This window comes from Podarcis vaucheri (genome assembly GCF_965113315.1).
Source record: "Podarcis vaucheri genome assembly, chromosome: 2".
NCBI lineage: Eukaryota > Metazoa > Chordata > Lepidosauria > Squamata > Lacertidae > Podarcis > Podarcis vaucheri.
In genome coordinates this window covers 62574978-62595731 of record NC_138760.1, presented here as the reverse complement: position 1 = coordinate 62595731, position 20754 = coordinate 62574978, and the positions used below count along the sequence as shown (strand labels likewise).

The window sequence follows — 20754 nt, the reverse complement described above, 5'->3', positions numbered from 1 at the left end:
GCTTATTACCTCACAGCTTTCCTGCCTATTTCACACTGCGAGCACCTGGAGACAGACGATAGGAAAGTGGGTATTACCATGAACTTCTAAACAGGGAGTGCAAACCCTCAAACTAAAGTGTCTCCACAGTGTAAACAGATAAATTACTAGTTATGAAACAGACCCTTAATATGCTAAGTTTCAATCAAACAAGAAACTGAATATATTGGAGTCGCACCTCATTAGCAGTTGTTGCATTTTGATTCCTTCGGCCAGCTCCAGATGTTGGACATTTGCCAGCGGCTCAAGCCCAACGGGGAGGAGGCCACTGCCCAGACAGAACTACCTTTCCCACTTTGCAAAGAGTATCCAAAAAGATCGGATGCAGCATTAAGAGAATTCTCAGTTTTTATGTGCTGCCTCTTCAGGGTTTAGGCGGCTTACTGATGGCTGCATGGCTCAGGGCCCTCATATCCTGAAACCAACACTATTTAATATGATGATAATAATAATAATATAAACCATATTTTCCCACTACTATCTTGCCTACTACAATTTAAAGAAGGGCAAAAAGTGGAGGGGGAGAAAGAGATCAGAGGTTAATAGTTTAGGAGAAACACGTTTTTGGATGTTGTGTTTAGCTAGCAAGGAGGGAGGCATACAGAGCACAAGGGCCTCTGAGATCCATGGAAAGAGGGGAAGCAAAGGAGAAGAAGAAAAAAAAAGAGTTTGGACTTGAGTGGCTAACATTCTCCTTTCCCTTCCTCCCCCACAACAAACACTCTGTGAGGTGAGTGGGGCTGAGAGACTTCAGAGAAGTGTGACTGGCCCAAGGTCACCCAGCAGCTGCATGTGGAGGAGCGGAGACGCGAACCCGGTTCCCCAGATTACGAGTCCACTGCTCTTAACCACTACACCACACAGGCGCAGGAAAGATGGAGGCAGAAGCACAGGGTTGGGGAAGCTGAGGCCCTCTAGATATGGTTGGACTCCCAACTCCCTTCTGCCACCAGGCATTCTTATTTCTCCCCTTCCAATATACATAGATACCCACAGCCACTCTCTATGTAGATATTAATATCAGGTATACATAACTTTATCTGGATTGCACTCTACTACATCTGGGCTAAAAAGAGCTGTTGAATAACAGCTACAGCATGGCAATGTTCAATCTGCTGGAAATATTGTGATGTATTATAGTTTATTAAATTAACCCCCTAAACCCAGTAGTTTCAGAAGAGTTTACTGCAGGGACCCTCCAGCAGTGACAGAACTACATTTTGGGGGCCCTGAACCTTGAACTGTCATGGGGGCCCCTTTACCACCAGCAGCAATGTCTGAGTAAGTTCTGTTATCATCTTCAATGGGGTTGTTCCGTGACAGATCACACCTTTATAACACCTGTGCTACTGACTCTCAAACTTTTGGATTGTTGAAATACAGACAATAAAATAACAATTTGAGTCACGCCACTCAAATTGGGTCTACTAGACCCAAAAATCAATGTGGACTCAAGTTGCTTCTGGGGCCCCTCCAGGATTAGGGCTCTGGAGCCTAAGCTTCATTTGTTTCATAGTAGATCCACTCCTGCCCTCCAGTTAAATTTGTATCTCTATTGGTTCCTTTGAACACCTGGGTGCTAGTCTGGGAAATAGTGTGGTGACTCCTTGAGATCGGTAGGGGTTTTCCCAACTCTTCTTTTTCTAACTGAAGTGCCTAGATCTTGGTGTTTGTGTACATCAAAAGCAGTTTGCCATGGTGTGTGGGAAGCTGATGTTAAGGTAGGGGAGAAAAGCCAGCAGCCCCACCAAACATCCAGAAGCCTAAAAGTGAAAACCTCTCAGCATTGTTGGCTGCCTTGCGTCTAATGTCAACCTGACCAACTATCTATATATATGTCCCTGTGATCTAACCCTCTGGGAATTGCTTCTCTGAATTTGTGTCATCTGCACACTATCTGTGAGAAAAATTGCTGTAAACCATTATCTGCAAAATAAGTCTTCTTCAGGGATTTGACCTGGAGCCCTGTGGGCTAAAGTGGGTGTGGTGGGAGTGGCACATGGCTTCTCCCCCCCCCCCCAAATCTGACCTTCACTTGCAAACTGTGAAAGTCTGACGTTTTCCCCCCTAAAAAACACGCAAGTGCATTTGGGTGCATAAGCTTACAAGCTTCTCTGATACTGGGAATCCCGATAAGGCATTGCCCAAGCAAAGCCCCTTTCAGACCTCCATCCCAAACAAGTGAAGGTCAGGCATGGAAGGGCTGTGGGTGATGCCCATGCTCTCAGTTTCCCTTCCCACTTTTGCGATGCTTGTGCCCCCTTCCTACTTCAGCCCCTCCCACTTCAGGCTGAATGTCTGGAAAGGCACACAGTTTGAAAGGCAACATCAAAACTTCATGGACATAAGATTCTTTGGAGGCCACCAGAGACCCAGAGTACTCACGTAGTTATCTCTTGCAGACCAGCCGGGGTAGAGCTGCATGTGGAGCTGCCTTTCCTTGCGGGCCAGTTCATAGTACTTGGCTTGTTCCTCCCGTGACAGCGCGTGCCACTGAAACAGAAACCACAGAAAGCCGTGAGACACCAAGAGACACCATCCCTCTGATCAGAAAAGAGCAAATGCTAAGAGTGGATACCAAACATCAGGCCCAGGGAACCTTTGCCCCTGCAGATGTTGCTGAACTGCACCTCCCACCAGCTCCAATGGCTAGGGATGATGGGAGGTGTGCCTAGCAGCACCTGGAGGGCCAAATGTTCCCCAGGCCTGCCACATATGGAAACAGTGCTGAGGCAGCTCACAACCACTTCTGAGAGGACCGGCAAAACCACCCTGAATCGGAAAACAGAAAGTTTCTGGAATTTTGGAAGGCAAGGGAATAATTTAATAAAGTTTCCATTGGTATCAATGGGAAATCTTTAATGTTTGTAGCCATACCAAGTGGTGGTAGTGATGGTAGTGGAGATTTTCAGGTGGGTTGCAGCTGGGGAAGAGTAGATAAAGCTCCCCTCCCTATGCACTGCAAACAATTACCTGCCCCACCCCCAGAACCTGTAATCAACTAAAAAAATGCTAGATGCTAAGCTGCCTGCTACATACTAAGCAAAGACTTAGTTTGGTCCTTATACATCATTACTCTAGTCACTGTAATGTAGTTGCACACAGCTCTCTGTTTTTATTCAAATAGACTGCTGTGTGCAGGGAGCAGGAAGCCTTTGCCATATAACCAGAAAGCAACAGTCTCTTATTTCTAGACATGAATGGTGAAGCATTTTGACTGCTCAAGTAGGACAAAACTGTTTTGGGAAAATGGAGAAGCCCACATTGGACTAAACAACCATTTCTTTTTGTGGGTTTTCTCCTCCTTTGGCTTCTACAGAACAAACAAAAGTACAGGAAAAACCAGGTCTTTACTGTCAAAATTTAAAATCAGAGTTATAATGTAGAGTTCTTGGGATTAAATTTAAAGTTGTGTGGCTCAGTGGTTTGTGCTCACAGAAGCAAGGGAAAGTTGTATGCCAAGGTTAAGGGGGGGGGGGAAGGAGCCCAGTAAATCCACTGATCATGAACTTGGGGAACCCAGAGTCAAATCCTTGCTCAGCCATAGAATCGCTGAGTGGTCACTGGTAGGTCCCAAGGCCTCACTCAAAAGTTCCCCACTTACATGGTGAAAATAACTGGGACTTGTCTCACATGGTTTTGCAGACGAGTGCTTTGTGAAGTGAAAAGCACTTTACATGTTAGAAGTAATCCAGAAACAATTTTGGAGTCTTAGCTGAAAACATATTGCTGCAACTTAAATTTCCTGACAACACAGCAGCCTTGGAAAACCCCAATAATAAAATGAATTATGCTCAGTGACGTGAGGAGTGGCATACAGTCTGCCACAGGTGGAAGTGGGCTGGCAAAAGACAATAAAACACAAAGCAAGGCGTTGAAGGCTTTCCTTGGCAGTTCCTACAGCAACGTAAGGTTCCTTAAGACAACCTATGAAATTCATTATAGTGGATCTTGAAGCCCACATAAATGCACTCAGTGGAGGACAGTTAGGCTATATAGGGAGGAGGTGGAGTAAAAGCATGGAGGCCTTGGGTCCCTAAGTTTCTGCTGACCCTTTCAGATTCTGCTGCAAGTCTGTAATAGAGTCTGCCAGGCCACTACAACTAAGAGAGTGGTTTCAAAACCATTAATGAGTATCCTAAAGAAAAGAAATACCCTGCATGGGCCACAATCACCAGTCCCAGCTTCACTTGAGCCCAGCTTCACCCACACACCCCATTAACCTCCTTGCTGAGCATGGTTACCCTAACAGCAGCATAGCAGCCCATCCACAGCGCTGCAGGAACCTCCAGCTAATTCAGCTTGCAAATGGCCATTTGGGAATCTACATCACCAAGCATGAAAGGCCAGCCATCTTCCACCATCTTTCCCAACCCAGTGGAGTTGGGTCTGTATTTGCTCTTCAGGAGGCTGGATGAAGCCTGTGTTCAGATCCTGCTTGTAGGCTTCCCACAGACATCAGGCTGGGTGCTGTGAGAACAATATAGTGGACTAGATAGGCCTGATCTTCTAGTCAAGGCTCTCTCCATGTTCTTAAACCATGGATCCAAAAAGCCCACAGCCTCTGGAAGTACTGAAGATGCATTTGCGAGCGCATATCCATGACGCCTCCCTAGTCATCAGAACACCCCTGCCTCCTTTTTGCGCTCTTACCCGCCTTCCTAATATCTGATTGATGGCTGCACTTTCTTTCAAGGTGCACTCAGCAATGACTGTCCCCCGCATCTCTTTCATATACAGCATGAAAGCGTTCAGAGGCTTCTTGATGGTAGGCTTCTTCGCTTCCTTCTCTCTCTTTGGTTCTGGTTGTGATTTCCTTGCCAGAAACAGGAAAAAACAGCAACCGGTTAGTAAAAAAGAACTGAGTGGTAACTGGAAATCTTGGCTGCTGGGAAAAGACTAAAATCCATGAGCCAAAACTTAGATTTAAATATATATATATTAACAGTAAAATACAGACTTCAGCAATGGCCTAGTTGCTACCATTGGAGACACAATGCTGGACTCTGTACAATCTCTGATCTGATTCAGCACAGACAGATATTACTCGTGATTTATTAAATGTGAGGCAAAACCCACTGCATTTACTGTTCCAATTTGAAGAACAGTAAATGGTCTGCATCTGGGCTGGGGACCTCTGTGGTCCTCCAGGTGTTGTTGGATTCCAACTTCCATCAGCCCCAGCCCACATTCTCAATGGTCAGGGATGATGGCACAGGAACCCAGAAACATTTGAAGGGCATCAGTTCCCCCACCCTCATCGAAACAGGCCTTGGGGCAGGGGGAAGAAGAGTGGCTGAGAGAGGCGTGAAATGTCATCCTCCTAGCTATCTTTTCCCCACTGGAAGTGGCACCATACTGGCTCTGCTTTGCCAAGGAGAAGCAGCTTCAAAAAGGTGCAAAATGGATGCGGAATTATATCGTTCCAGCCTAACCTTTTCCCCCCAAAAATGGTCACTTACATGCTCCGGTCGTAATGGTCAAACTCTTGTTTCCCAGAGGGAGATGTGATACCCGGGTGCGGGATTCCTGTGGTGTGCATTCCAGAGCCGAGCATCAAGGGATGTGTGATCCTGTAACATAAAGCATGTTTGTGACTGCCTGGGCTTTTAAACAGATTACAGACCTCCTGGGTTTCATACTGCAGTTGGACTCATTCTAAATAAATGAGAGAGAGAGAGAGAGAGAGAGAGAGAGGGGACCACCTTTAAGAATGCTCAGTAGACAGTTTGATATTAAAACGGAAGGGTTGCATATTCAATGACAATTCCAAAAAACACACAGCAGCGGAAACATGGTGGATGGGTTTCTAAAAGCTTACGCAGCTGCAAAAGGTCTGTAGCATGGATCCTTAGTTATATTCTGTGGAGCTGCCACATTCTGGAACAGGGCCATTGAATTAAGACAGGCAACACTGGGACATTTAGCAATGGCAATCCTACCTAATGATTTGTTTTTCAAGTGTTTGGGAGACAGAGGTTTGCCCACTAGGTGGCACTCTTTGAATTTTTCCTTCTATATTCATAGTAGCAACTGAGCAGGAGCCCATTAACTGAGTACAATTTACATGTGAAGTAGCTCTCTGACATCCATTTGCATTATCCTAGGCCATCCTGACATTCTGTAGTAGTAGTAGCAGCAGCAGCAGCAGCAGCAGCAGCAGCAGCAGTAATAATAATAATAATAATTTATAATTTATACCCCAACCACCTGGCTGGATTTCTGTAAGTGAAGCATTCTTCCTGAACTATAATAACACCCAAGAGTGCTGCATCTCAGCGCTTGACGAAGCTGATGGCAATGCCAAGCCTGACTTAGTATTTTCTCCTCATCGGGCCTGCAGTTAAATAGAGGCTACAAGACTTAATTTGGTGTGTGATTAAACTTAAAGAGCTGTACTTAACTGTTCTCAGCGCACACACCAGTTTTCAGTTTCAAAGAGTGGGCATTTTGCACTGGCTTTTGGCTGCATATGTTTGGTTTGGGGCTGTCTTGCCCAAGTAATCCATGGTCCTAGTTAGTGGCACTGTGAAGTGTAGCTAAGCCCATTTCAGGTTAGGCCTTGGGCAAAATTTTCATACCAACTGCTTTGCAAAAACAATATGGAATTAAGCCATTGGTCCATCTAGCTCAGTATCATCTGCTCTGATTGGCCATGGCTCTCCAGGGTTTCAGGCAGGGTTCTCTCACAGCCATATCTGGAGATACCAATGATTGAAGCAGATGCCCTCTCACTAAGCCTCAGCCTAACCGTGTGATCTAGCACCTCACACTGGATATTCAGATCTCACTTGTTGACACTGTATTGTTAGGGCTGTAACATAAACATTATGGCCGTCTCCAGGCCTCATTGCCTCCCTGGAGCAATTCTGAGCACAATGGGACCTGGGAGGGTAAAGCCAATGCTATCATTGCGATCATAACACAGCTACTTAAGATTAATAGTTTATACACCCTTCATCAGGCCTGTAAAATATTTTCAGCACTGGAGAATGATGCTGTCAGTTTACCAAGCTTCATGACAGAAGCTTGAGACAGCAGGATTGCCCATGGGAGACAACCAACTGTTCATTAGCTCTGTTGGCACAAAAAGAAATGATGCTTGATTTTAATCTACTGGCATGACTTGAAGCTTGATCATTATCTGCCGAGGTGTGTGTTCTTGTCTGCAAAACCTGTAAAGTGGGAATGCCGGTATGATGAAGAATGAAACTGTCAGGCAACCAAGGAGGTCTGCAGAGTCATTTATCTTAAATATTAAGATGCTTAGACTGGAGTAGTTGCCTCCGGCAGGCTGAAAATTAAGGTAATAACAATAATACTATCGTCCTCATCATAATAATCAAGTGCCTTTTCGACTACTGTTCCTAAAGCAAATCTCATGATGTCTTTATCAAGAGACGTACTGAGCACTCTCATTAAGACTACACAGAGTAGAAGCCAAAGCTAGAGAGATGCCCAGCCAAGTGGTCCGTCTATCTGTCTGTCTATCTATCTATCTATCTATCTATCTATCTATCTATCTATCTATCTATCTATCATCTATCTATCTATCTATCTATCTATCTATCTATCTATCTATCTATCTATCATCTCTCTGTCTCTCTGTCTCTCTCTCTCTCTCTCTCTCTCTCTCTCACACACACACACACACACACACACTCCCCATAGGTTAAAGCTCATCCCTGTCGGACCTTCTCAAGACAGACAAGGAAGATGGAAGTTGGCTTCAGATCCTTCTAATGAATTCTTGAACAACTCACAACCAGCATCTGGATTGGTAGTGCAGATGTGGAGGGGCAATGGGAAATTTGTGTTCCCTTATGAAGGCAGGTCTAAGTTTTTTAAAGTGTTGCATGGGGGGCACTGCAGCACACAGTCCTGCCACCACAAAAGGAACAGCCTGACAAAAGCAAATATTTGGTTTGCATCATGGTACACTGATGCTTCTAGTTTACTGCCATCCTCAGCCATTGTAAATTTCCATACATTTCCAGGTTACCAAAGCCAGCAATCTTAAACCAAGTGAGGGCTCTTGTCAGGGGCCATACAAGGAATTAACTGAACAAGGAGGACATTGCCAGGCATCTGCCTTGCACTCAAGTAGTGCATGATGCATGGAGGAAAGCTGACAGTGGACTCAAGTAGTGGAGTGAGGTAGGAATGAGAACCTGACCTGATGGTTTGAATTTATCAGGTTCTCTGTCCCAAACAAGACCAATTTCTACTCTTGTTAGCTGAAGATGACGAACATTGCAGAGGTAGTAATAAGGGTGCCCATTATGTTCTGCAGTGTTATGAAGTGATACCACAAGGGGAGCCTTATGCTGGAAACAGACAACAGCGTTGTTGGTTCTTTTGAGAGCTGAAAGTGCTTTTGAGTGCTCATCCTTCTTACCAGGCCTGGTAAATAACTTTTGCAAAGTTTTGCATTGTTGTTGTTGTTGCTGCTGTTACTGTTTTTTAAAAAAATCTGGGGAGGAAGAACTGTTTAACCACAGGCAACAATAGAACAAAAGAAATATTTGCACACCATGAGAGGTGAAACCTTTCGTCAAAGCACTTACAAACTCTATTTTTTGTCTCCAGCCACATAAGACTAAGAGACATACTGGCGTTTTGAGGCTGCAGTGGTGGTGCTCACATGAAGACGGACTTTACAGCATCTTCATGAGGGTTCTCTCTCTCCACCCCCTACTATTGTTGACCAAAGCCAAAATTGTGTTACTCCTTTTTGAGAGCGTGCTAAGTTTGTTTGTTGTTTTAAAAAGCCACCTGCCTAAAACAGGAGAGTCCCTTCCCTGTTGCTGCCACCCAGAAGCCTCCCTAAGTGCTGCAAGCTTGAACGGCGTGGACTGCAAAAGAAGCAGAGCGATTTTGTCCTGACTTAGGCAGCTCATACTTACCTAGAGAAAGAAGCCCCAGCAGTGAGCGCCGACGTATAGGGCTGTCTAAATCCACATGACTGGAAAGGACAGACAGGCTGGCTCTGCCTGGGATCAGGAAGAAAGAGTCCATAAAGCATCTATATCGGTGCCACTTTTCCTGCATACCCTTTTCGCAAGTGGACTCGTCACGGACTTGTATTTTTGGGAAAAGGAGAAGCCTCCTGTTCTACATTGGCTTTTGTCCCAATGGGGAGGTGAGGTGAGCTTCAGCTGGAGGTGGGTCTAAACAGGTCTACAGGAAAGTTCCACTAATGCCACCTTAAAACCCTACCTGTGCTTATTATACTCCCAGCTTGGCAATGTTGCTAAATAACTAGGCCTTGATCCAAGTTGATTTGCACACAAGCTTCTTGACGCACCCTCCCTATAGCCCCAAAAGGGTGACATTTCAAATCCTACTGCATGTCGATTCCAAATGCTTTCTCCTTAGCTGTAATTGAAGCAGGAACCTTTGGGTCTGGCGTGCTGTTGATGGCATTGCTTACTCTTGATTCTGTACCTTAGTCCCTAAAAGCTGTTGCAGGGCGAAGATGAGCAGGATCAGCATGAGTGGCACAGCTGGAAGACTGAGTGGAGTTCAATCTCCCACAATAGTTTGTGCCTGCTCTTTGATCTATGCCCTTGCTCCCCTTGTGGGTTAGTGCTAAGGTCTGGGTAGCCCTCTCTGTATCAATATTAGTAGGCATATTACAGTGGCTGTTGAGTTCTGAGTCAGTAGGTTAAACTCACACTTGAACTCTAATGAGTTCAATAATGGTGAATAATAATGGTGAACTTAGACAACTCTCTGCTCCTTCTCCCTAAGCCTGAATAATAATAATAATAATAATAATAATAATAATAATAATAATAATAATAATAGAGGCCCACTTGACAGGCTGAACAGAGGGATCAATGACATATGCAACACTTTAAATCTCCTAAGTATCATTACTATTCCTACTAATTCATTACTTGCTTAAAAACTTGCAACCCAAGCAACATTGCTGCAAACTTAGGAGCACATGTAAAAATATGCTGAACACTAGCCAAGTGCTACAACAGGAAGCAGGCTTTTGAAGTTTCAACATTTGGGCCTTGGAGATGAGCACACAGTTTAATTCTGAAGCGACATTTATTATTCCATAGGCCAAGATTCCCCAAGAAAAGAAATGGTCGTAGCCAAGGAAGTTTTTTCATCAATGTGAACCTGGCATGGAAATTATTTCAACTGGAAAATCAATCCACGATTCTGACTATTCAGAATGAAAGTGCTTTTTTTGTATGTGTCTGTATGTGTTTTTTTTTTTAAAAAAAACCCCTGTGAAAGTAGAATGGAAATATTTATTTACTTAAGTTATTTCAAAACCAGCATGAGGCATCAAGTTAAATTGTTGCATACGTAGCTCATATTGTGCAGCTGACACCATTTACAAGGCTTTTTAGGGAAGGTGTGTTTGTAGCTAAGCTTCAGTGAACAAGCTCACCAGACTGGACTGCAAGTCATTTTTATTTGAGGTTCTTGACTTGTCATTCCACCTAATTAAAGGGAGACTTATTACAGGGCCTCTTCCCCAAAATACTTGGCAGGTACAAAGGACATTCCTGCCGAACTCTTTCTTGCTAAGGAAAAGCTGCTTCCTGCATTCAGACCCCTTTGTGTTTGAAGTCAGCCTCATTCCAGATCAGTGAACGTTCAGAGCCATTCACATACCACAGTGCTTGTTACTGGCAGATGGGGGCTCTGAAGTCTTCCTCCTCCTCCACAATTAATTTCAGCACTGCTAACGCTGCCAAACCTCTGCAAAGCATGGTGTGGAGAGACCAAGTAACAAAACACGCCCCCCCCACCCCTGGATGTATTATTGGAGGGGCAACAGTTGCACTTGCTTGCAGACAGCTCAGTGTATGCAAATGGGAGAAGATCGCATACAGTATATAGGCCGGGAAACATTTAAACTGCAAATTTGGAGAAGCCAAGTAAATATAAAATCCCCGAGAACAAGTTTTTAACTAAGTGCTTATATCTTACTGAGCTTGCAGACAAATTAAGCCACACCTAACTTTCTTCGAGCTCTATGCAATGACTGCAATCCAAAGATAAACTTGCACCAGAGCTTTATAGGGTCACAAAGTGTACTTCTGCGTAAGCATCTGAAGTACACCCACATGCAAATGGTACTGTGCATACATTGTGGGATTTTCCACTGCACGCTGATGCACCAGGAGTTCATAGCCAAGTGCTGCAATCCAGCAAGCTCTGGAAAATGCTATCATAACATCTTTATGATTTACATATGGGTTTCCTCAACGTTTTTATAGGTATTTGAATTTTGTGCAGGAATTTCGCTGCATTTAGGAATGTCAATACGAGTGAAAGAGTGCAAAGTCATGGCCATATTGGGGCTCCCTGTTGCGCATTTAGGGACACAGCTGGGTTGTCATTTTTGACGTATGCTGTGAGAAACAAAAACCGGTGGTGTACTATCAGCAAACACAATTTCTGCATAAAGCATGAAACTGGTCTGACTCTGCTGTGCACCTAGGTTTGGAAAAGATAGACCCTTTCCTGATATGCTGTGAGTCCCATTCCTGCTTGGGTCCTGCTGCAGTGTTGCTGTTTTTTTTTTAAAACAGAAAGATGTAAATGAAGACACACATTTAATGTAACATGTAGCCTGGCGCATGGTCAGATACAAAGGAGTTTTCTACATATGTGCAGGCCTCTGGATTCCAGCGCCAGTGCAACTGGAAGAAAAACTGGGCTTCCTCTAGATGCAATTTTTTGATGGAAACAGACATTGCATTGAAAATGGAGAAATACTTGGTGCTGGCTATGAGGAGAAATTGCTAATGGAAATTTCTGCCTCCTGATCTCTTTAATCCCTTACTAAAAATCTGGCTGTCTGATCACTAGTGGTTAAAGTTGGCAAGAGGGGATAATAGAAAGTAAAAGCATGAAGATGCTGCCTGATCAAGCAACAAACCAATATTAGTATCAGTATCAGCTTTGCTTTCTAGAAGCAGGGTTTGTGCCTTACATACTTCCTGTCTGTCTTTTCTGCGGACACCCTTCCAAGCCGACAGAAAAATAACTCAGAGGTCTTCCTATCCTCTCCAAATTACTTTATTCCTTTTAAACAGTAGTTAATCATCGCCCAAATTATAGCAAGTCTAGGACAGATGCAATGTTAAACATAAAACATCTAAAGAACCAACCAACCAACCAACCAACCAACCAACCAACCAACCATAAAGCCTGAAGCCTCAGGTGCCTCTTCTTTGTGAATAAATATATAGAACATCATTTGGTAGTCAAATATTGTATTGTATTGCTTTGTGATGTGTTTTATTGCATCTCCCTTAGGTGACGTACTTAACATGCCTGTGCCACAGTTATGGCAGAAATTCCTATCTGCATACTGCTAAGGATGGGTGAATCTGCAAATGATGGTTTCTTTCCATTTCTCATTCTTCCAATCTTAAGTTTAGTTCTCCAATATCAGTTTGCACATTGTGTGTGTGTGTGTGTTTTAAAAAATCTTTGTGGAAATTCACTAACATTTTAGTGTGAATTTCTCCCAAGATGCACATGTTTATATGCAGTTTTACATTTTTGCAAAACAGTATGGCTGAACATAATGCATCTTTGTAGGTTACTTTCACTAACATGTGCATTTTTACGCACAATTTGTCCCAGTACATTCATTTTTGCACACATTACTTGGCTGGAGAACTACAGTGCAAAATTCAGAAAAGCACAAATTTTGAAGGCTGTCTTTAGATTTCGGTATCGTTTTGGAAAACACAAATTAGTTAGGTTCACCTTTAAATGCAAACTGAAACAAATATCTCCCCCATCTCTACAGAGTGCGTTCAGCTGATATGCAGGAACTTTGCTCTCTATTATTATTATTTGTAGTAGTAGTAGCAGTAATATTCTGGCAACCTCCAGTTCAGAAATGGTGGGTTGAAGTTTCTACAATTCCACATTGTCATGCATTGCACAGTTCTACCAACGCCTGCTGCATCACGTAAGTGAATTAAAACATGGAAGGGGTGGGGAGAGGTCTACTTATGGTTGAATGTGTGTTGAATGCCTTTGTCTCCTCAGCTTCTGGCCTAAATATACAGCCATGAAATGGAGAAAATGCTGTCCATCTTCATTTAAAAGACTCTGCCACAGATTGCATTTTCCCTCTCTCTTGCATGTTTACCAGGACCCACACTGGATTACCATTAATCCATAGTAAGAAGGGAAAGGCCATCTGCAGAAACATGTTTTAGGGACCGAATTTAACAACAACATTTCTTCAATAACTCAGGTATGCATATGCCCGGGTGAGAAGAAAGCGAATTCTATGACCTACCACGCTCTTCCTTGTTATTGGCATTTCAGAATGGCAGCATGTGGCTGAACAAGAGATTCTAGGCTAAGGGTCAACACAACAGTCCTTGATCAAAGTAGGAGAGCAGGAGAGAGAACCAATATCTTGCTCAAAATCTTTTCCCCCCACACCTAGACCAGTGCCAAGAACTAATTGTGGTGCCAGGGAAAATTATACTGAAGTGTGTACATATACAGTTTCAGGTGTTGTGGAGAATGGTTGGTGTTGCCCAGGTAGCCCAATTTGGACAAACTTCCCTCAGTTATAGGTATTTCATACTTACCATCCCATAGAAGGTGTTATCTGTCCAACTCCACTAGGAGGGAGGGAATAGAAACCAGAAATGTCTGATGTTTGAGAAGGACGGTGTACACCTGGCAGAAAACCGAAACATCAGGAAGTTTAGACGAAGCAATTTCTAGCTTTCTTTTAAGTAGCATTAACCTGGCTAAAATGGACATGGTTCAAAGGTTCAGTATTTCTTAGCATCCAATAATCAGAATTGATTAACTTACTTTGTCTCTCCCTTGTCCCCCATTTCTGGACTTAATAAATATCCTTAGGCTTTCCTATCTATTAAGATAACCATATGTCTGGAGTGCTCTGATGGTGTTTCCTGCTTGGCAGGGGGTTGGACTCGATGGCCCTTGTGGTCTCTTCCAACTCTATGATTCTATGATTCTATGAAGAATACTGCAATCAGACAATCAAGGTACAGCACTGATGGGGTGAGTAGTACAGGAAGTGAGTGGGACAAAAGTATCCGGAGTACAGAAAAGATGAAGTTGGTGCGGCGTAGTCAGCCAAGGTAGGGCACTGAAGGAGGTGGCAAGTACAGGAAATGAGTGGGACAAAAGCACATGGAGTAGAGACAAGATAAAGCTGGTGTAATGCAGCAGAAAAGATTTGAGTTGGGGAGTCCTCAGTTCAAAATCTCACCTCAGCCACCCACAACCTCAAAAGATGGCCTTGGGCCAGCCTTCTCAGCCTCATCCCCAAACCCCTATCTATAATAGAGGGATAGCAATGTGGGCCTACACCACAATGCTGCGGGAAGCATGGCAGAGATAATATATGTGAAGTACTTTGAATGTGGTATGTAATTTCTAAGTATTATCATCAAAGTACAAAAAAACCCAACCACCACCAAGTTAAGTCACCGGTTTTCATATGTGGGGTTGGAAAGGTAATTTACTCAGGAATGAGTGGATGGTCATTAGAAGGAGCATGAGTGTGGGAGAAAAGGCGTGGGGAAAGGATTTCTTTCTTTCTTCTCAATTCACCCAGTGCACATCAGTTTGCTAAAACAAACTATAGGTAAAGGTAAAGGTACCCCTGCCCGTACGGGCCAGTCTTGCCAGACTCTGGGGTTTGTGCGCCCATCTCACTCAAGAGGCCGGGGGCCAGCGCTGTCCGAAGACACTTCCGGGTCACGTGGCCAGCGTGACAAAGCTGCATCTGGTGAGCCAGCGCAGCACACGGAAACGCCGTTTACCTTCCCGCTTGTAAGCGGTCCCTATTTATCTACTTGCACCCGGGGGTGCTTTCGAACTGCTAGGTTGGCAGGCGCTGGGACCGAGCAACGGGAGCGCACCCCGCCGCAGGGATTCGAACCACCGACCTTTCGATCGGCAAGCCCTAGGCGCTGAGGCTTTTACCCACAGCGCCACTTCTTCCTCCTTTAGGACCTTAGTTTCTTGGTTTCTGCTGCTTCTGTTTAGCACACCAGTTTGTTGACCAGCTGGGGTATGTTAGTTCCTAGAGAAGTTTTTTTCTCCCTTCCACCCCAACTTTCTATAGTTTAAAATATATCTATGTTAATTACCAACAAGAGACAGAATCTTAAATAGAATGAGCACTACCGCGACATTAGGTTGCATTCTTATTGTGTTTGGAAAAAGTGTATGCTGCTTCTTTCTGACTGCAGGTTATGTTTAGCACCCCCACCCCCCAGGGTGGCTGAATGGCCTTCACGGAATAATAATCTTTTAGGTGATATGGAAATTCCACCACATGTGTTTGATCTGTGATGTATGAAAGTCATTGCTTGATATCACAAACACTGTATACACGAACCTGTGTGCAGGGTGAAAAGAGAACAAACTATGCAGGTGGTGGCAGTGGTTGTAACTACCTGAGAGACAGCCCTCTGCGGCCTCCAGCCAATGTTACAATATCACACAACTGCTTAGAAATCCAAAGCAGTATGGGATGTGGTAATACTCATTCAATCATAAGCAGAGCCTCCTGCTTCCATTCTCCATCTGTAAAGATGGGCAGTTACACTTTGGTCACATCCAGAAGGACGCTTCAGATTACGCTTCCCACTTCAGGGCAACGTACTTCCAACATGGTGATGTTCCTTTATGGAAGTGTTCCCATTGGCTTCTCACATGAGTAAAAATCACGAAATCAGAAACAAGTGGTAAGCCTCATCAAAATTCCCACGTTGCAATTTTAATCGCTGACAGGAATGAGCAGCCTTAATTATTTTTTCCAGTCTGTAAAAATGAATTAAGACAGCTCCTTTCTCTCACATAAGCTGCCTCATCGTAAACTTAAGGATGCTGTGGATCTGCTGTGGCGCATGTCCAATCCATGAGAGTCCTTAAGCCATGGGCCTTCTACAGTCAGTCACACTGGGATTCTGTCAGCAGCCACAGCAACAAGCTTAACTTCAAGCCAGCCCATGCAACAGGGGAGCTTTCCATCCTCAGGGTAGACTTGTGTTATGGCTTTTTATTCTAAGAATAAGTCTCTTGAGGTGCACTCACAGAGACTTTCAAAGCCTCTTCAAAAGTCATGGGACTTATTCTGTGGGTATGTTCAAGGACAGCTGGATATAAGGTACTTTGTGTTATATTCCCTGAAGAGCCAAGCAAGATTTGAACTATCCTCATTCACCACTTCCTGCCAGACTTCAATATTTGCCCTTAGCTAAGCTTCTTGTAGGTTATAATTCGTTAACTCTTTTTATTCTTATGTTTTAGGTTTAATTTTCTCTGAATGCTGGCGGGCAATTTTAGATCCAAGAGACTAGATGTGTAGAGAACATGTTCAGTTTGTAGGGAGCAGGAGAATGAAAAGTCTTCTGAGCCCAGGTCAAACATTCTCAACATTTTCTGGGGTCTAAAGCGCAGCAGAATAATTCTCTAAGGGGCTTAAGATAGCACATGTGCTAACTTCATGACATTTGCTAAACACACTTCTTAACAGCCTTGGTGTTTGACAGCATGCTTAACCATACATGGTGCATTGCTTTGCCATTGCTTAGGAGCTTGAGTAGGGTGGGGGGGGGGGAAATATGCAACTGGTAATCACTACTATGAAACCATATCCAACTCCAGAAAGCTGTAAGGAGAAATTCTATGAAACAAACATTCTTTACATCTCTCAAGACATGTTTGTTCAGGAATACCCCACTGAGAGTGGATGCAAATGTCTAGGAAGGTCAGGTGGTATAAGTGTAGGACTGTGGAGAACCACCTATTTGAAGGCCAAAGAGCTATGAGTGTAAGAAGTACAGCATCATAATCTCTTGGGAGTGGGCAGATGGGCTGTGTTACAGGATGAGAAACAAGGCTAATAAGAAAGATATGGGCTGCAGCACATAAACTCTACTGGGCCACGAAAATCTCTTGAGCAAAGAGCTTCTGCAGGTGGATGGACCTTACTTTTCTCACACAAGATTCTTATGCTTGGCTGAAATGGGTTTCTGTTGGTATAAGATCCAAGCCATAATCCCCATTTATGGAAACTAAAGACAACAGGACTTGGAGCCTACTGTGTGCTATTCCAGGTGCATTCTCCATTGAAATAAACATTTTAGGACTATACCACTTGCCAAAATTGTTTCTGAGACAGAAATTCAGAGTTGAGAATGAACATGCACAGGCCATCAAAAGTACCACAGATACAAGTGAAAACTGCCCCCTGACGATTCCCACGGGCTTGTGAATCTGGGTAGGTTATGGATTATAAATGAAATGGGATTTTCATGATCATCACCACAATCACCTCATCTTCATTAAGGAATTTCAAATAAGAAATGATACATCTGGATTGTTGCTTGTTTGTGTGTCTGTTCCCAATCTATATAAAAGTACACACTTAAAACTCAGTAATAAAAAGCGCTATCAGAGAGTTAAAGTGAAAGTACCGTAGTTTTTGCTCTATAAGACGTACCAGACCACAAGACGCACCTAGTTTTTGGAGGAAGAAAACAAGAAAAAAATATATTCTGAATCTCAGAAGCCAGAACAGCAAGAGGGATCACTGTGCAGTGAAAGCAGCAATCCCTCTTGCTGTTCTGGCTTCTGTGATAGCTGCACAGCCTGCATTTGCTCCATAAGACGCACACACATTTCCCCTTACTTTTTAGGAGGGAAAAAGTGAGTCTTATAGAACAAAAAATACAGTAGTTCTTAAATGACAAGCTGTAAAGCTGGTAAATGTAAAATCCTGCACATCCTAGCATAACCCATCAGTTTTCCTTTGCCCCGTGACAAAGAACTGAAGCAATCAAAATGGTCATGATTTTTTGTTTTTATAAGGGATGCGGGTGGCGCTGTGGTCCAAACCACAGGGCCTAGGGCTTGCCGATCAGAAGGTCGGCGGTTTGAATACCCGCGACGGGGTGAGCTCCCATTGATCAGTCCCTGCTCCTGCCAACCTAGCAGTTTGAAAGCACATCAAAGTACAAGTAGATAAATAGGTACTGCTCCGGTGGGAAGGTAAACGGTATTTCCGTGCACTGCTCTGGTTCGCCAGAAGCGGCTTAGTCATGCTGGCCAAATGAGCCGGAGGTTGTATGCCGGCTCCCTTGGCCAGTAAAGCAAGATGAGCGCCGCAACTCCAGAGTCATTCGCGACTGGACCTAACAGTCAGGGGTCCCTTTACCTTTACCTTTAAGGGTAGGAAGTACCTAACAGTTTTGTACCACTGACTGCAATTTCATGACACAATAAGCCAGGACTCCTGGCTGACCCTATCTTACTGTGAAAGAGCAGCATGCTAGTACGCACAACCTGTTCTTCCTTTGCATGTGTGGATAAAACAAACCAGGAGAGGGTATCTTATTATGATGTGTGAACCCAGGATTCATGAAGTCAACTTTAACCCTGGCTTACATTTCTGTCCTGATTGAGAGTAAGCTCCAGAGTTCACATGCCACGATAACCATATTTAAATATTGTTTTATGTCCCCATTCAAATTCCCCTAAAATGCAGACCAAGAAGGACACTGGCCGTGCTTCCATTCTACAATTCTATGATTCTGTGATAAGCTATCACATTCCAGTTAGCTTTATCTGCATATGAGAAGAAAGGGACAAAACAACAATAATCTAGGGATCTTAGTTCATCTTGACATGTGAATGTGGCCACTAACTTTTAAAAATCAAATATTTTTATTAACACAGAAACAAGGTGCGTATATTCCATAGTTTATAGGATAAATGCTATTATGTGACACGGTGCCCACTACAATATGAGAAAGGAAACAAATTTACTCTGGAAATTTAAAGACAATATTATTATACTGTCATTATTCAGCCAATGGAAGTTGAGCCACAATACACCAAACATCACAGTGGCATATCTCTCACTTATTTTGATGGGCTCTTTGAAGAAATGTTATGCAGAAACCACTAGGAAAAAATGCTTTTGGTCCCAGTCGTATCTAAATAGTCAGCTTAGGCACACCTCGACGCTGTAAGGGGGTTGTGAAAGAAAATACCACTAAATGTCAGAAAAGAGTGTGTGACCAAGACCACAACTTGCTCTTGAACCCACATTAATCACTCAGGGCCAAACTTAGATGAGAAGCAGGAGGCCCATGATTAGGATCATACATGTTTTCAGGTTTTATTTTATTTTACTAATTAGCAGCCTCACATGGTTGCCTTGAAGTCTAGGGAAGGGTTCTTCTTTGAGGAAGTGCTTGACCCCTTTCCCCTTCCTGCAATGTCTCCATTCCAAATCATCTAGCAAGCCAATCACCCACCAAGATCAAAGCACATTTGCCTTTGTAAGAAGTATTTTTTTAATCCCAAGGAGGAGGGCAAAAAGAAGCAAACTGGAACAATTTTTGAGAGTCAAGTGGCCGGTAGGGAAGGGTTAAGCACCCCTCCTGCTGCTGCTTCTTTGCTCACAAGGGCCCCTGAATGCTGCCCCTAAAAGTAGAAATACATATGCCAGCAGCTCTGGTGCTTGAGAATAGCTTTCAGACATTCATAGGTGATGTGCAAAATGGATGAGGATGGCTGTGAAATACAGTTCAAGGGTGAATATTTGCAGTAATCATTCTGACTTTCATTGATATGGGTAAAGTTTAGTGAGTTGACAATCCTATTATCAGCCTACCTTTTTTTTAACCCATAGGTTTTCTAAAATTATTTTCAGACGCCTCCCCTCCTCTCCCCCATTCCTTGCAAAGTAAATAGAGGAAGCTGATAGTATCATGGTTACCTTGTTTCTGGTTGATGTCAGCTGGCAGGTGTGGCGAATGGGAGCCATGGCTGAAATGTTCATTGCTGTATGGGATGAGTGGCGTGAGTGGATGGACACCATGGGACGGCTGCACTACTGGAACCTTGTTGGACTGAAAAATACAAGTCAGAGGAGAGAGGGGCTTGAGTAATTTTAGCCTTTTGAGTTTCACAATTCATGAGGATGGGGTGACAGAGAGACGGAGGCATCCTAAAATGAACCTTACCGATGGCTAAGTAAGTTTTAAAGTAGCTGTCTATGTTAGAAGCAACACAGGGGCTGTTCAACAGGCAGGACAGAAGCCTTAGAGACAAATACATGAAAGCAAACACTCCAGCCTGGGTACGGCTGCAAGTTCTGAATCCAGGTCTGGCTCTGCTTTTGTTAGCAAGATGGTTGGAATGATAATGAATGGGAAACAGGTCCCATCAAAGGGGAGGATTCACAGGCCCATTTATCATGCCACTCTAATTGTCTAAATGTGCTGTGCTCTTGTGTGAAGCACTGGCTAAAGTCTAGAGATTGTTTCTGTGACATGGTCTTCCCAGATGAAGTGCTTATCTCCATCAGTATATCACAACGTACCACCTTTAGAGTGATATGTTTTACTTTTACGGAGCTCATGGAAGCAGGCAAGCAGGCTTGCACGCATGGTGAAGATCACCACACAGCCAAAGAACTACAGGCTTTCAGGTGCGTCTTGACAGCTTCTGGGGAAAGTCTTGTCTCACAACTACTGCAATCTTTAATGCAGGGATGGGGAACCAGTGAGTACTCAGATACTGTTGGACTCCCATCACCCTTAGTCAGCGTGACTGATGATAACTGTTAACAGGCACTGTAGTTAAGCAACTTCTGGTGGGTGGGATGTCTCCATCCCTGCTTTAAAAGCTTGCAGGCATGTTGCTGAA

The 20754-nt window shown here is 43.8% G+C and overlaps 1 protein-coding gene across 13 annotated transcripts in view; it reads right to left on the bottom strand.

Annotated features, from left to right (window-relative positions):
- Positions 1-20754, bottom strand: part of TCF7 (transcription factor 7) — a 118764-nt gene that overhangs the window by 15338 nt on the left and 82672 nt on the right. For 10 of the 13 annotated variants that reach the window (XR_014216564.1, XM_082211623.1, XM_082211625.1 and 7 more), the window contains 6 exons: positions 19823-19955; positions 13638-13728; positions 8946-9032; positions 5502-5612; positions 4693-4855; positions 2425-2532 (listed from right to left, as the gene is read on the bottom strand). Coding sequence is in view for 12 of the 13 variants with exons in the window: in XM_082211623.1 (XP_082067749.1) it covers positions 2425-2532; positions 4693-4855; positions 5502-5612; positions 8946-9032; positions 13638-13728; positions 19823-19955 (693 nt within the window). In the remaining variant the exon portion in view is untranslated. The remainder of the gene's footprint in view (positions 1-2424; positions 2533-4692; positions 4856-5501; positions 5613-8945; positions 9033-13637; positions 13729-19822; positions 19956-20754) is intronic. The other 3 variants (XM_082211619.1, XM_082211620.1, XM_082211622.1) reach the window with 1 other exon arrangement.